Below are 14,644 nucleotides of genomic sequence, written 5' to 3'. Positions count from 1 at the left end.
AGAGCTCACAGGGACAAAGCAACACAGCACCTGTGGAGCTGCTTCAGGATTTTATCTCTGGACATGGCTGGGTCTTAGCTGGATCTGCAGCCAGAGGCACCAGGAAGCTGCTGGGGCATGCAAGGAGCTCAGGTGGCACAGGGGAGGGTGGCAGGAGCCTTTCAGCCCTTGCTCCTTGCCAGCTGCAAGGGAACCCTGCAGGGCTCGGCCTGATGCTCTTCCTCTGCCTTCTGGATGCTTTCCCATCCATCATGGCATTTCACACTCCAGAAGAGTAGCCTCTGTGAGGTGCACTCCCAAAGGCAAAGGTATTCTAAAGTGAAAATCACTGCTCTAACTTGTGCCACTTTGCTGCTGAGTTGAACAAGAGGAGCATCCCCAGCAGCACCCCTTTCTGCAGCTCTCTGGCTCCCAACTAACTGCACACGTGCCAGCCGTGCCAAGCAATGGGGATTCTAGCTGTGATCACACACTGGGCAGATTGTGCTATCATGGTAACTGATTTTGAGAGGAATGGCAGATTTGTCTTTACAAACTACCTGTGGGTCTGCTGGTAGATAAAACCAGCACTGGGAGATAAAAGAAACAAAGGGAAGGATTCCACTGATTGATGAATGGAAAAAGGTATTTGCTTTTACAAATAAACTTTAGGTTTGCTGCTAAATTAAATTGGACATTGAAAGATGAAAGAAACAATGGGGAAGAAACCCCCCCCTAAATTCCATAAGAATTAAAAATGAAAAGGGAGGGTTATACCTTAGAGGGAAATCTTTGGTATCAGGTGTATTGAGAAGTCTGAACCTCTCAAGTACCTCAGCCAAGGGGAAAGAGAGAAGGGAAATGTGGCTGGAAATTGGGATAAAAAGGGAGGCTGTGTCCTCCAAAAATTGGAGAGATCCCAGGGGAATGCTCCATGGCCTTTCCCTTTGTTCAAATAAAGAAAAATGACTCCTCTGTCTCCTTTTTGGACAGAAACTTCTGATGTTTGTGGATTAATTTTCCTAACAACTTCTTTACTCAAATTTATACTGCTTTATCTTGTCTTCAGGTTTCAGTGTGTTTGGCATGGAGCATTCAGTCCTTAACTGTTCAGAGGCTCTTGCTGTGCAGTGTTGGTCTCTGACGATTCTTCAGGGGCTGTTTTGTAGGTTCTGAACCCCTCTCTGTTGTTGTTTATTTGGTGGGTTGTCCTCATGAATCCTCACCTCCACTTTTCTGTCCTGGAGAAGGCTCCTGCCAGCAGTTGAGTGAGATTTGATAACAAGATGGTGAGGGACAAACTTCAGTCCTGTTGCCTGTATCCTGAGTTTCCCATAGCCTATGGAATTGCCTCGTGAGAAATGTTAAATTAACCAAAATTCTCTGCACATATTGACCTGCCCTCTTCCCTCCACAAACCCAAACAAAACAAGATTGTGAAAGCACCTGAAACCTTTTGTATTTTTATTGTGCATTCTGTAAGTGCTCAAAGACACCACACAAGACTGTATGGATCATATTGTCCATGCATGGCACATGTAAGAGGCAGACAGATCCCTGAAAGTTTTCCTAGGCTAACTCAGACACAAATTCCATCAAACAGTATTATCTCATTATAGACAAAGCAATGCACAGAAAGTATCTCTGATCACACAGAACAAAGGCACTGAAACTGAGAAAGAAGTGAAACAGACCTTTTCAAAGTCTGTTTCATGAAAAATATTGTGCGCTTCTCACAGCTCTTAGATTAAAAATTGTATTAATCTAGTTAGAGATTGTCATCTTAAAGTTCCCAATTCCGATGAAATTCAAGTTTAGCTTTCAAAAAGTAGGTACAAAGGAAATGAACCAACCTCCTTTTTCCTCTTTCAAAATAGATTCATGGCCAGACCAAATTGTCACAGATTACTCTTCTTTCTTTCATGTATAGATGCATACAAATTAGTGAAGTAATTCTCAGAAGATGAAAATAAGTTGTCAAGATCATAATCCACTTCAAAGGTAGGTCTCTCTCCAAAAATTACAAGAGCAAGAAATACAGCGAAGTGTGCAGTCAGTCCCCATATCTTGAATGACTTTCTGTGTTCCTGGTCATGGTATGTAAAGCAGTGTACTCGAGTTGAGTACCCTGAGGAGGTTTTATAAGAGAAGGTCTTGTAATCTAAGGGCTTGACAAAGTACTCCAAAGGCACAACAAAAACCTCACTGACTTCATCTGGGTTAGGAGTGACCTGGAATGTTTCCTCTATAAATCCTACAACGGGTGTCACCAAGTTATTCATCTAAAAAGAGAGAGAAAAAAACAAACAATAAATAAGTAAATTTAAAAAAATCAACAAAACCCTCATACACTTATGTTTGAACCAAGTAAAAATGTTCATTACTTAAAAAATCACTTCATTGTTACAAAATGAGTACAAGAAGCCTATGAATGTTTTCAACTGCAATGCAATTTAGTCCCCCTAATGGCAATCTATGTAATTTGACTTGAAGAATTTGCAGTCATATTTTTGTATTGTCAAAAATGACTTTACAAATACTCAGTTCATCCTGTATAATCACAGAGCAGTTTAAAAGGCTTGCCAGTTTGCTACAGAAGTAGAAAAGCATGCATGCTTTCCCATGGCTCTTCCTTACTGACGTTTTTAATTCTGATTTTAATCCAGATTTTCCCTATCATAGATCATATTTCTGTATTGTTTTCCCAGGATATAGGAATTTTCCAGAATATGGAAATATTTTTCTATAGGTACAGAAATATTATTGCAATGTATTTAGCCATAAAATGTAACACTTTTTGAAACACATTATTTATGGACATTTTAATTCTAAATGTAATCCCTGCTTCCACGGGAAGGCAAAATCACTGAAATCATAGTTTGCATCAACAGAACACCAAAATTCTTTAGGATGCATTGCTAGTTCTGTTTGTTCAGACTAACAAAGACCACTGTCCTGTAGAAAGGAGGAAGAGCAAAACAGTGATTGTGGTATTTGATTCAAGTCTGGAAGGATTCTGTCCGAGTCAGAAGCACCTGGAATGTACACACTGAGCAGACAGAGTGTCATCTGACATGTACAATGCTCATGGTCCAAAACCCTCACCATCTTTCCTACTGACTGAAGTAATTGGCTGGAAAACAGGGAAAATTTGATCCTTTTTACACACTGCTTCTGAGCTATGTGGCTTTAAGGTTATCTGTACAAAAATGTACAATAATTTAAGAAGTTAAACAAAGCTTAAATAAAGCTTTTTGCAATAAAATTTCAAAAGTAGCTCTTTCCATTTTTAATGGGGAGAGGATATTGCTATCAGATAGAAGAACAGGAGGCATAGAGATAAAGTGCTACCTGCTAAACAAAAATAATCTTCAGAAACAGCAATTCCTCTGTTCTATGGGAAAACTGACCCTATGTAATACTGAACACTGCTATTGAAATTGAGAACCTGTTAATTTACAAATGGTGACCTACACTCCAAAGACACCTCTGTGAGTCTCCCTGCTAGAGGAAGATGATGCACACAATCCTGGGGCACATCCCCTCTCTGTCTGCACAGCCCTGGAGTCAGCAGACACCAGATGAGACAGCCACCCTGCCCGGGAGAGTGAGCCCTGCACAGCCCCAGGGATGGGGATTGCACAGCCTGTCAGCAACATCTGCTCTGCTTCTGGGCTGACCTCATGGTGTAGTGTGTTCGTTAAGTTCATTTAATTCCTCCCCCATTTTATGTATCTGCTCCCCCCATTTTGTGTAAAATGGTTCTTCCCTCCCCGGTTTTCCCGCCACAGCTCTCCTGACAGTTATGTTACTGTGGTTATCCCTGCCCCCTTCAGTTGTCAATCACTCAAGTTATGTAACTTCCCCTCCCTTATTTTACCATAAAAGTAAGCTTTCCCTCCTCCCTGGGCTCAGTCAATCACCCCCCACTCCTCCCAGCTTTCGAGAACCTTCTTCTCTTTGGGGGATGTAATTGGCTGGGGTCCCGGGGCCCCTCTGTAACCTTGTCTTTATTGGATATGTTTGCATGTCAGTTATGTTGTGCATCTCCCTATATGTTTTCCTATTTGCTAGCAGGATTTCCCTCCTTTCTCCGCCCCCTTGCCTTTAAAACCTCGCCTCTCCCCTTGCTCGAGGCCATTTTGCTGGTCGGTGCCCTCCCTCCGTTGGTACCTGCCATCCTTCAATAAACTGACATTAACCCCCAGCAAGTGCTCACTCCCTTTTCTCGTCTCGTCCAGCGCATGTAATCCAGTCCGCGATCGGGCCCCACAACGCCAAGGGGGGCTGATCTCAGGTGCAGCGGAGGCGTCGGCCGTTTCCCCTCTAGCTAGCCGCACTTTGAGCCGCATACGCGTTCGCGCAACCTCATGGTGAAGAGGATTTCTCTCTTGCATCTCATCACAATGTCCGTGCCGCTGCTGTGTCCATTGCCTCAAGAAGAGTTCGGGTATTGTCCCCGAAAGCAGCCAAATCCCCTGGCAGCCTTCACGCTGAGCAAGCCCCCCTCTCTCAGCCTGGCTGCTCATCCATCACTCACTCACTGTGACTGCTCTCATGGCTCTGCTGAACTCTCACAGGGCAGCGCTGGCTGTGTGGTGCCCCGGAGCTGCTCTCACAAACACCAAACCCTGGGCAGGAGCCCTTTCCCTGGCCTCTGCTGGGCACACGGGCTGGGCACACGGGGAAGCGGCGCCTCTTGGCAGTTCCAGGCTTGAAAAGGTCACTGCCAACCACACAAGTGAAGACCACCCAAACTTATTCTGTAATGATAGGCTAACTTACTTTAGCAATTCCAGGCATCAGCCTACAGATGACTTCCACCTTCTCTGGCTGAAGACCCACTTCTTCTTTAGCTTCTCGGAGAGCAGTGTCAATGTCATCTCTATCAGTGTCTTCCCTTTTACCTCCTGGAAAACACACTTCCCCTGGTGATCTTCTCAGCTAGAATGTAAAGGAGTAAAGTACTGTTAAATAGAACAAGGTTTATGTTTCTTAATGGATCCACACTGATACATGCTGGTATTGCAGCATCCCTTTGTGTTTATCTTTCCAGTCAAAGAAGCTGGAAATGGTGGTTAAGGATTCCGCAGACCAGAAGAAACAAACCTTAGCAAGAGTAGCCAGCTAAGAAAATGCTGAGATAGCTATCCCCTGGTAATCCATAAATCCTCACTATCAAAAAATACCCTGTACCTGTACACCATTGTGTAATTCATACCGGAACTTCTGCTTTAGTATGCCAAAGTTCACATTTTGCATCATCTTGTTTATGTAAATGACTGACAGAATAATCAAGACAGACTTGTAGAGCAAGATCAAAATACTCTAAGAGCAAAAACCTTTGAAAGACACAATTAAATAACATCACCATGAGAGAGGAAATAACATTTTGCTTCAGCCCAAAAAGATTACAGAGCAAAAGAATGGAAATGGTTGGTTCTGTTTCCCATCTGTTGTTATCTTTGGTTAAAATGTGTTTTGTTTAATCTGTTGAGTGTTGTTGAGAACTGGGAGAGGGGCAGGGTTGAAGACATGACCAGAACAGGAAGAAGGGTGAGAAGGGAAAGGACAGAAGAGTTGGCAGTCGGCAGAGCCTGAGTTCCTGAGCAGGCACTCAATGGGAAAGGGGACAGGGAGCAGCCCCAGCTGCAAAAGAGGATAAAAGATTGCCATTTTGTCAGTGTGTGTGTGTTTCTGCCTTTGGGGAAGGAGACACACACCCGACTCAGCTAACTCATTACAAATTAAATTATTTAGTTATTGCTTCAAAGACTGTGTCCCCTCCTGACTGTATCAAAAAGTGAGTTATTTCTAAGATAGGTTTAAATACATTCCAGTAGTAGGCTTGTGCATCAAGGATCAGTAACAAACACATTTACAATCAATTTAACAGCTATGTAACTGTGATTATTTGTTTTTTAAGTAAGACTCAGCAACAGAAAAAAGTAATTCCTGAGTACAGGCAGTTGGTGTGACACAAGGATGGAAAACAAGAGTTGTAGAAGAAAACAAAATGCTGGAGAAAGAGTTCTGGCAGCCTTGGGTTGCTGTCTTTTGTATAGTAAAGGAAGAGAAGAGTAATATTAACCGCAGACTGAAAAACCTCATTTAACAAAGCTGCGTTCCACGGTCAGTTTCATTATTTAAGTAAGCAACCATTGCCGGCTGTGCAAATGTCAATTTCCCGTCACGGGTTTCCGGGATCCTGGCATGCTCCTGGCACGCAAACACCAGAATCCCATCAGTGTAAAAACACCCGGCCGTGCCCTTGGGCACAAGGGCGGGAGCAGGGGGGCGCTGGATCGCGCCCCGGTGGTTCCCGGAGCCCCCGGTACCTGCAGCGAGCGGACGGTGAGCAGCAGGTGCAGCCGCCCCGCTCGCACCATCAGCGGCAGCAGCACGGCGGCTCTGGGCAGCGGCAGGCCGGAGAACCTGTCCCCGACATCGAACTGCCTCAGGCGGTGCCGGGCCCTCTCCATGGCGCCGTGCCCAGCAGCGGGCAGAGCGGAGCTCGGGCACCCTCGGGCCGTGCCCCGCTCATACCCCGGGCCGGGACAGGGACAGGGACCGGGACAGGCCCGGGGAGCGCGGCCCGGCTCCTCCCGCTCCGCCGCCATCTCCGGCACCGCCCCCGGCACGGCCCGGCCCGGCTCCGCCGCTCGGCGCTCGATCGCTCCTGTGACAAATGCGTGCTTTTTATGATTGGCCGTTCGCAAACGTTAAAATGGATATTACATGTGTTGTGTTAGAAAGTAATGCTGTGTTACTTCTCTTAAATATAGTTTTAGGTTCTCAAAAATGTTAGAATAGAAACTATGCTATGGAGGATACTTTTTTTAAAGAAAGGACTTGCAGCAATACAGCAGCCACAGGACACCTGAATCTTTCAGAGAAAAAGAAATTATTGCCCCATTATCAGAGGAAACGAACTTCTTCCTACCTCAAAGGCGCTGGTAGGATTCAGAGGAAGAAGGTGGCACTGACCAGATAGAATCCTGTGTTTGAATGGAATTTATGCATCATGTATGAAATATGTGAATATGCAACAGGTTATTGCTTTTAAGGGGTAATCCTTTGTTAACGGGTGTTCTTTTTCGAGCTTGTGCTGCCCAGAAAAAGGTACCCGGACGTCCATAACTCTTTGTCTCTGTTGTCTCATATTGTCCTAATACAAATTGTCCAAATTATTATTACTCTAATTGTATTACTATTTTTATAGCCATTTTATTACTATTAAACTTTTAAAATTTTGAAAACAAGTGACTGGCGTTTTTCACAGTTGCCTTTTTCCCTTTCCCCCTCCGGGCTGTCCCTGCGCCGGGAGCTGCAGGGCCGCGCTGCCCCAGGCGTGTGGAGGCTCCGCGGATTCCATCCAGTCCCGCCTGAACTCCGGCACTGGAGCAGCTCCCAGTGGGAGAAGGACCGTGAAAGGGCTGCATTTGTGACCAGTCACAGAACCATAGGTGGGAGAGGAGGAACCAGAGGAGGTCCCTTCCTCAGAACGTGGACGGGACCTTAAATATCACCTTATTCCACCTCCATGGCGTTGGAAATGCACGAACCTTTAGATGCAATTCAGTGGGGACAAATGGTCGAAGCAAAAGAATACTCTATTAGTAATGAGCCAGGTGTGTGCTGCCCTTGCCTGACAGACCAAGACACCCACCCCCTGAGGAAACAGCTTCTTTTTATACCCTTTCCTGATCGGGGCTGTCCCTATCCCCTTTGCCATTGGATGGGTACTCAGGAACCTCCATTCTCTCCCGACTGCCAACTTTTCACAGAATCACAGAGTGAATTAGATTGGAAAAGACCTTTAAGGTCATCTAGTTCAACCCATGACCTAACGCCTCCTCATCAACTAAACCATGGCACTGAGTGCCACATCTACTCTTTTTTTAAACATGTCCAGGGCTGTCAACTCCATCACCTCCCTGGGCAGGCGATTCCAGTGTGCCGTCACTCTTTCAGTGAAGAATTTTTTTTCTAACATCTAATCTAAACTTCCCCTGGCACAGCTTAAGACTGTGCCCTCTCGTTCTGTCATTTGTTGCCCGGGAGCAGACCGGGCCCCACCTTACCACAACCACCTTTCAGGGAGTTGTAGACAGTGATAAAGGCTCCTGAGTCTCCTTTTCTCCAGGCTGAGCACCCCCAGCTCCCTCAGGGGTTCCTCACAGGGTTTGTGTTCCCAGCCCCTCTCTATCCTCGTTGCCCCCTCTGGATGTGCTCAAACATCCCAAGGTCCTTCCCAAGCTGAGGGCCCAGGCTGGACACAGCACTCAGGGTGTGCCCTCAGCAGAGCTGAGCACAGGGGAAGGATGATCTCCCTGCTCCTGCTGGCCACACCATTCCTGATCCAGGCCAGGAGCCACTGGCCTTCTTGGCCACCAGGGCACTCTGCTGGCTCACATTCAGCTGCTGTTGACCAAAATCCCCAGGTCCCTTTGTGCCTGGGCACTGTCCAGCCACCCTGTCCCCAGCCTGTAGTGCTGCAGGGTTTGTTGTGGCCAAGGTGCAGCACTCGGCACTTGGACTTGTTAAACTTCATGTTGTTGGACTTGGCCCATCTATCCAGCCTGTCGAGGTCCCTCTGCAGAGCCCTCCTACCCTCCAACAGGTTGACACATGCTCCCACCTTGCTGTTATCTGCAAATTTATGGTCCCCTCCCCTCTCATCCTACTTCTTTTTAGTCAGGTCTCCAACCCCGCCCCTCTCCCAGCTCACAAACACTCAACAAACCAACCAGAACAAATCCAAGCAACACCACATAGAACCAACACCTTTCATTCTTTAACCTAAGAACCTTCTGGCTTCAGCAAAATCTCACCTCATCTCTCACAATCCACCCTTTCCTTTTATTATCCTTTTATTGCTGAACCCCTTGATTTAATTACCCTGTCTGGTCAGCACTAACTGGCTCCTTTTGTGAAGCAGTTATAAATAAGATTAATCAGTCTTTTCTGAGGTCGGTGTTAAATTCAGTCTATTTAAAAGTTCCTGATTTGTCAGTTCTGGTTGCTGTCCATAGTCCTCCTCCAACTCAAGCAAAGCAGGATGTAGATACGCTTGTGTGCAGTGTCTGCCATCAGCAGTTCCATCCGTGCTTGCTGGGATGATGCAAACCTCAGATGGTGACTGTAGCACCAAAGGTTCCCTTCCTCGGTATCCATACCTGCTTCCTGAGCTCTGTGCACTAGAACAGCACACTGCAGGGAGGTGGAGGTGAAGCATAGAAGCCATGACACTCCATCCAGCAATTTGCAGAGACTTAGAACATAATCTCCTATTCCTCTTTTGTCAAAGTCTGGTTTGCCTTATATTCCCACTGCTCAACGCCCAAGGGGTTGCAGCCCACAGAGGAGCAAAAGGCTCTCAGGTGGCAAATACAGAGGTCAGTCCAGTCTTGCCCTTGACTGTTCACCATTAAATCATCTTTTGAAGATTAACTTTTAAGGGTCACTTCCTTGTACCACTGTCCAAGTTTGGGGAGGAGCTTCCACTGGCCCTTTGACTTGAGAGGCATAAGAGCTTTTCTGCAGTCCTGGTAATTGTTTCAGTTGTTAAAAGTACCTGAAAGGGACCTTCCCATGCTGCTGTTAAGGCATCATCATTCCAAGTTTATTAGAACCCAATCTCCTGGTTTTACCTGGTGTATGTGAAAGTCTAGAGGTGATGTTCGGGGTAACAACTCTTTTCTTCTAAGATCCATGAGAGAGAGTACAATTGCCTGCAAATAATTTCTGAGAGCTGAGTCATTAGTTTCAGCCATTGGCAACCCCTCCTCCCTTCCCAGATAAGGTAACCCAAGTAACATTTCATTGGGAGAAACTCCTCTGCCCTTTCTTGGAGCAGTTCTGATCTCTAATAATGCTAATCTGCTTTCAAGCATTAATTTGGTAATATGGTTCTTAAGGATAGCATTCATTCTCTGCACACATCCAGAGCCTTGAGGGTGCCACGGGGTATGAAATCTCCAATTTATGTCTCATTCAACACATATAGAATGTAAAATTTCTCAAGTGTGTTCCCTTATCTGAATCTATTCTTTCACTATCCCATATCTGGGAATGGTTTGTTCTAATAGCATCTTAGCCACTTTGGAGGCAGTTGCAGTTGAGGTAGGAAAGGCTTCTACCCCGTGGGTGAGGTGATCAACTATTACAAGAAGGTATTTCCACCTCTGTACTCTGGGGAACTCAGTGTAATTTATTTGCATATTTTGAAAGGGTCTAAGGGCTAGGGCTCTTCCCTTACCAGGGTGTTTTCTCATCATTTTCTTATTTACCTTTTAACAAATTGAGCATTGTTCAGTCTCTGTTTGATTCCTTTATAGACTCCCTCACAGCAATAAGTTCTTCTGAATTGATCACACAGTGCTTGAGCTCTCCAGCATATTCCTTGGTGTAGCTTAATTAAAATTTCTTCAGCTTTATTCATTAGCTGCCTCCCTTCCCTGCCCAGCTGTGACCAGAACTACAGCAAAGGGGAAGTGCCTGCAGCTGAGGGAAGGCTGTGGTTGGGTATCTGGTTCTGTTTGTTGTTGCTGCCAGTGATATTTTTGTTTGCCTTACATGCTAGTAAAGAACTGCTACTCCTTTTCCCATATCTTTGCCTGAAAGCTCCTTAATTTCAGTTACAATAATTTGGAGGGAAGGGGGTCACATTCTCCATTCCAGAGAGGTCCTGCAGACACCTGTCTTTCCAACCAAGACAAGCTGACAACTAACGGTTTATTGCCAGTTGTTTAATCAACAATTAAACCACAGTTAGTGAATTAACTTAGGTAACTAAAAGATAAGCTAGAGGTGTTCACTGGAAGGGTAGCTGCGGAGGTCTCTGGTGAAGGGTGGGAGACCACCAGCAGCAGAAGGCACGGTGCTGCTGGCTCCTGTGGAGGCTCCAGCTGACACAAACGCTCTCACTCGGGGGCAGTTTCCAGTGCACCCTCTTCTTGGGCTTCGGGCTCTCCTCTGCCTTCCGTAACGCCGAGCGTTTGGGTTTACCAAACCTCATCTTCTTCTTGTCCCGGGCCCTGCCTCTCAAAATCAGCCGCACCTTCTTCTGACTTGGCCTCAGCTTAGGAATCCTAGGAAGAAGGGGACTGGTGTTAGCCAGAGGAACATTTCCAGCCACCTGCTTTTCTGCCTCCTTGCAAAGCACACAGTATTGCATCCTCTCTCTGTGCAAGCAGTGAGCAGCACATTAAATAACTGCACTCACTGTACAGAGATGCAAGGGCAGGACAATGACCTGTTCAGTGCCTGGGAACCACCTACAGCACACAGGGTTCCATGTAGAGAAGCAGGCCTTGCTTATCCCCAAAGGAACCAGAGCTAGGGACTGGCTGGTGCCCAGATCTCTCATTCCACATGTTGCAACCTTCCGGGAGCGTGATGTTTCATACGGTGTCTTTTCCCAGTGCCTCCCTTCCAAGGCCAGATGATCTGGCCTTCCACAGATCTTTCTGTGCTCCTGTGGGTGTTTCTGCTGCCTCTCTGGGGCTGCCTGACTCCATGCCCACCTCCCCATCCCAGTCAGAGGGACTGAAGGGAGGGTGTTAGGGGGGATGAACCAGGCTGTGCTTGGTGATGCCCAGCAATAGGACAAGAGGCAATGGCAGAACCTGAACAGGAAATTCCACCTGAACTTAAGGAAGAACTTCTTTCCTGTGTAGTGACAGCTTGCCCAGAGCAAGTGTGGAGTGTCCCTCACTGGAATTATTCCAGAGCCCTCTGGACACAACCCTGTGCTCAGCGACGACCCCACCTGAGCAGGGAAGTGGGACCAGATGACCTACTGTGGTCCCTTCCACTCTGTCCCACCCTGTGATTCAGTGACACCCATCGGTAGCGTGAGTTGGTGGAGACGTTTCCCACCTGCACACCATGATGGTCTTAAACCTGCCCACAGCCTTCGGGGAGAAGCGCACGTGGAAGGTCTGCATCTGGCCAGGAGCGAGGGTGCCGCGGTAGGGGTCGATGGAGAACAGTGCTGCCGGTGTTTCATCGGTCAGATCTGGGAAGATTTCCATGGAGGAACTGCTATGCTGCAGAGAGACATGCTTTGTCTTTTTCTTCTTCTTGGAAGGGGCTGGCTGCTCGGGCTGCTGCTCCTCGGGCTGCTGCTCCTCGGGCTGCTGCTGCTCAGGCTGCTGCTGCTCGGGCTGCTGCTGTTCCTTGGAGCGGCTCTGCTTCTTGGAACTCTTCTTCTGCTTGGAATCCAGCTGCTCCTTCTCAGAAAGCTGCTGCTGCTTAGAAGGTTGCTGCTGCTTGGAATCCTGCTGCTGCTGCTTGGAATCCTGCTGCTGCTGCTTGGAACCCTGCAGCTGCTGCCACCACTTGGAATGCTGCTGCTTCTTGTCAGGCCACTGCCGCACTTTAGGAGGACGGGCCAGCCGCCGCCAGTAACGACGCAGCAGCTTTCTGCGATGCTTTACAATTTTAGAGGAGAGGAACCGACCTGCAAGGGAACAAGAGAACAGCTTTCAAAGACCTGTGTTCCCAGCAACTCCGCCTCCTGCTGAACGTAGGTGGAAGAGAGCTGGGATGCACTTGGAGCATCTCTGGCCGAGTCCTTTATTCTAGCAGAAAATAGTGTCTGGGAGCAGGGTCTCTGCCTGCAGCACACATTCCTGTGCCAAAGCAGGAGAGTTGCTTTTAGACAGTGACTTTGCATTTGCCCTGGAGTGAGGAACTGCACACAGACAGTGGCTCCAGGGCAGGTCACTCGTTACACCACTGCTTTTCCCAGTCTCAGACTTCTCAAAGAGATGACCTGATGTCCCCCTTCCCAGTCCTGACTCAGCATGTGGCTCTCCCCAGAGCCTGGCTCAGCTCCTTTGCAGAGCAGAAGGGGCAGAGCAAGAAGAGAAAAGGCTGAAAGGCAGAGAGGGACAAGGAGAAAACTCTCCAGCTGCGGCTGGGAAGATGCTGATGAAAGTGGACGTGTGGACAAGGATGAAAAAGCAATTCATGTTTTGGGGTGAAATGCCCTTACGCATCAGAGCGACTGAGTATCCCTTCTTCACTGGTTTACTAGCTGTAGGTTCCTCCCAGTAGTATTCCAGAGGTACCTTCCCTGTGTTGTGAATTCTGAAACTGAAAAGCAAGAAGGAGGAATAAAAAAAAATGTCCAATAAATATAAAGCAATTAGTACAGTAACATTGTCTGAGGAACTCCTGGTATCACTTTCTGCTGAGGAGCACCTTCTTCCCCAGGCAACCCTGCTGCTCAGACTGCTGTCCTGGGTGGCCCTAAACAGTATTTCCAAGTCTGGATCTTTAAGAGGAAAGGGCCAACATGGTGCCCAGGACATGGAAGCCAAGGGGCTTCCTCTGGACTTTAGGTCTTGGTTTGAATGCAAACTTATTCCTGAGCAGATGAGGACAGGTGACATGCAGTGAGAGCAAACCCACGGCTGCTCTCAGCAGAAAGGTCTGGCAGCACTGAGGCTCTCCTGACACCATCTCCTGCTTGGCCTTGTGTGCACGAAAAGGGGCCTGTGCTGGTTGGGGCTGGGGCAGAGTTCTGGCAAGCAGGCACTGGGCCAGCCCTGGGCAAAGGCAGCTCCTGCTCCCAGGAGGAGCTGTGCCTGGCCTCCAGCACTCACGTGGCTGTCCTTGTCTGGAAGGGCAAGGTGTCCTTGAACTGAACCACGATGGTGTTCGTCTTCAGCTGGGTGTAGGCCACAGAAGCACTGAAGCACACCTCGGCCTCCTGGCTGCTACCCTCCACCTCAATGTGATCCGTTTCTGGGACTGGCTCGACCATCTGCAAACACAGGAGGGAGGAGTCACTGAGCAGAGCCCAGAAGGTCAGGCCTGGAAGGGAATCTTCTGGCCTCCAGGGTCAGCCTCATAGCGGGACCAGAAAGGACCATTCACTTTTACTTCCCTGGAAAGATGACAAAATTGGGACTGCTCTGCTACAGTAGTTGTTTCTACCCACTGATCCAAGCAGTCACTACCACAGCTGTTAATATCCCCACGGAGACTATAGCTGTGTTCCAGTCCCTGTACTTCAACCTTGTAGAGGGACTGACTCTTTTCCTGTCCCCTATAAATCCAGCAGGTCTCAAAATTTGGTTTAAGCAGCTCCTGCTGCTCCTGCTGGAGCTCTGTAGATGAAGAACCCCAAGACTGAAGAATTCTAGAAAGCACCTTTTCCTTATCTTAGGAGAAAGTGCTTTCCAGATTTCTTGTGTGGAGCAACAGCCACACTGCTGGGAGCTGGGGATGGGCATTTTGGGATGTGAGAGATCTCACTAGGAAAGTCTCCAACTGCAGATGTTCTGATAGAAAAGAGGATGGTTTAGAAGCCTTAAAATGGTCCAGAAACTCAGAATGAACCTTCACCCAAGATGAGTTTGCGTGGCAATAATGAAAATAAAACCCGGAGTCTCTGGAGATGATCCTTCTCTGGACTCCTCCATACTGTCACACAGTGCCTGAGCTACTCCATGATGAGATATCCCACACAATACAGAGACTACAACCAAATTCCCTGGTATCCATGCAGACAAAACTTGGACTTCACCAGCATATGCAGGAGAAATGGATTTCTCTCTGCTTCAAAAGAAGAGACAGAGTGCAGCAGACTTAACTCCTTGTTGGTGAAAAGGCACCAAATGGGATGAAGACATTTCTAACACCTTAAAAT

At 47.5% G+C, this 14,644-nt stretch overlaps 2 protein-coding genes across 3 annotated transcripts in view; both read right to left on the bottom strand.

The window, feature by feature from the left end:
- Positions 1-1,103: 1,103 nt before the first annotated feature.
- NUDT7 (nudix hydrolase 7) lies at positions 1,104-6,695 on the bottom strand. Of its 2 annotated transcripts, XM_058034172.1 has the most exons (4): positions 6,318-6,605; positions 4,765-4,923; positions 1,833-2,261; positions 1,104-1,233 (listed from the first exon to the last, which is right to left on the bottom strand). In XM_058034172.1, the coding sequence occupies exons 1-3, from the start codon at positions 6,597-6,599 to the stop codon at positions 1,878-1,880; spliced, it is 825 nt and encodes a 274-aa protein (XP_057890155.1). In that variant the 5' UTR covers positions 6,600-6,605; the 3' UTR covers positions 1,104-1,233; positions 1,833-1,877. The 2 variants fall into 2 exon arrangements, with proteins under 2 accessions (XP_057890155.1, XP_057890156.1); XM_058034173.1 differs by lacking the exon at positions 1,104-1,233 and having other exon boundaries at positions 1,429-2,261; positions 6,318-6,695.
- Positions 6,696-10,795: 4,100 nt separating this feature from the next.
- The window catches only part of LOC131089631 (hydrocephalus-inducing protein homolog), a 61,149-nt gene continuing 57,300 nt past the window's right edge, over positions 10,796-14,644 (bottom strand). The window contains exons 61-64 of the mRNA XM_058034463.1: positions 13,596-13,756; positions 12,983-13,083; positions 11,863-12,445; positions 10,796-11,072 (exon numbers count right to left, since the gene is read on the bottom strand). Coding sequence (XP_057890446.1) covers positions 10,796-11,072; positions 11,863-12,445; positions 12,983-13,083; positions 13,596-13,756 — 1,122 coding nt within the window. The remainder of the gene's footprint in view (positions 11,073-11,862; positions 12,446-12,982; positions 13,084-13,595; positions 13,757-14,644) is intronic.

The sequence above is a fragment of the Melospiza georgiana genome, chromosome 14, assembly GCF_028018845.1.
Source record: "Melospiza georgiana isolate bMelGeo1 chromosome 14, bMelGeo1.pri, whole genome shotgun sequence".
NCBI classification, from domain to species: Eukaryota; Metazoa; Chordata; class Aves; order Passeriformes; family Passerellidae; genus Melospiza; species Melospiza georgiana.
Note: the sequence above shows the minus strand (reverse complement) of the source record. Positions and strands in the feature narration are given on the sequence as shown.

What these genes read in the sequence shown, in the direction of transcription:
- NUDT7 (XM_058034173.1), bottom strand. Translation starts at nt 6,599, where the DNA reads ATGGCGGCGGAGCGGGAGGAGCCGGGCCGCGCTCCCCGGGCCTGTCCC. An exon ending in TCACCGTCCGCTCGCTGCAG is followed by an intron (nt 4,924 to 6,317) that starts GTACCGGGGGCT and finishes TTTACATTCTAG; the next exon opens with CTGAGAAGATCACCAGGGGA. An exon ending in TGATGCCTGGAATTGCTAAA is followed by an intron (nt 2,262 to 4,764) that starts GTAAGTTAGCCT and finishes CTCTCTTTTTAG; the next exon opens with ATGAATAACTTGGTGACACC.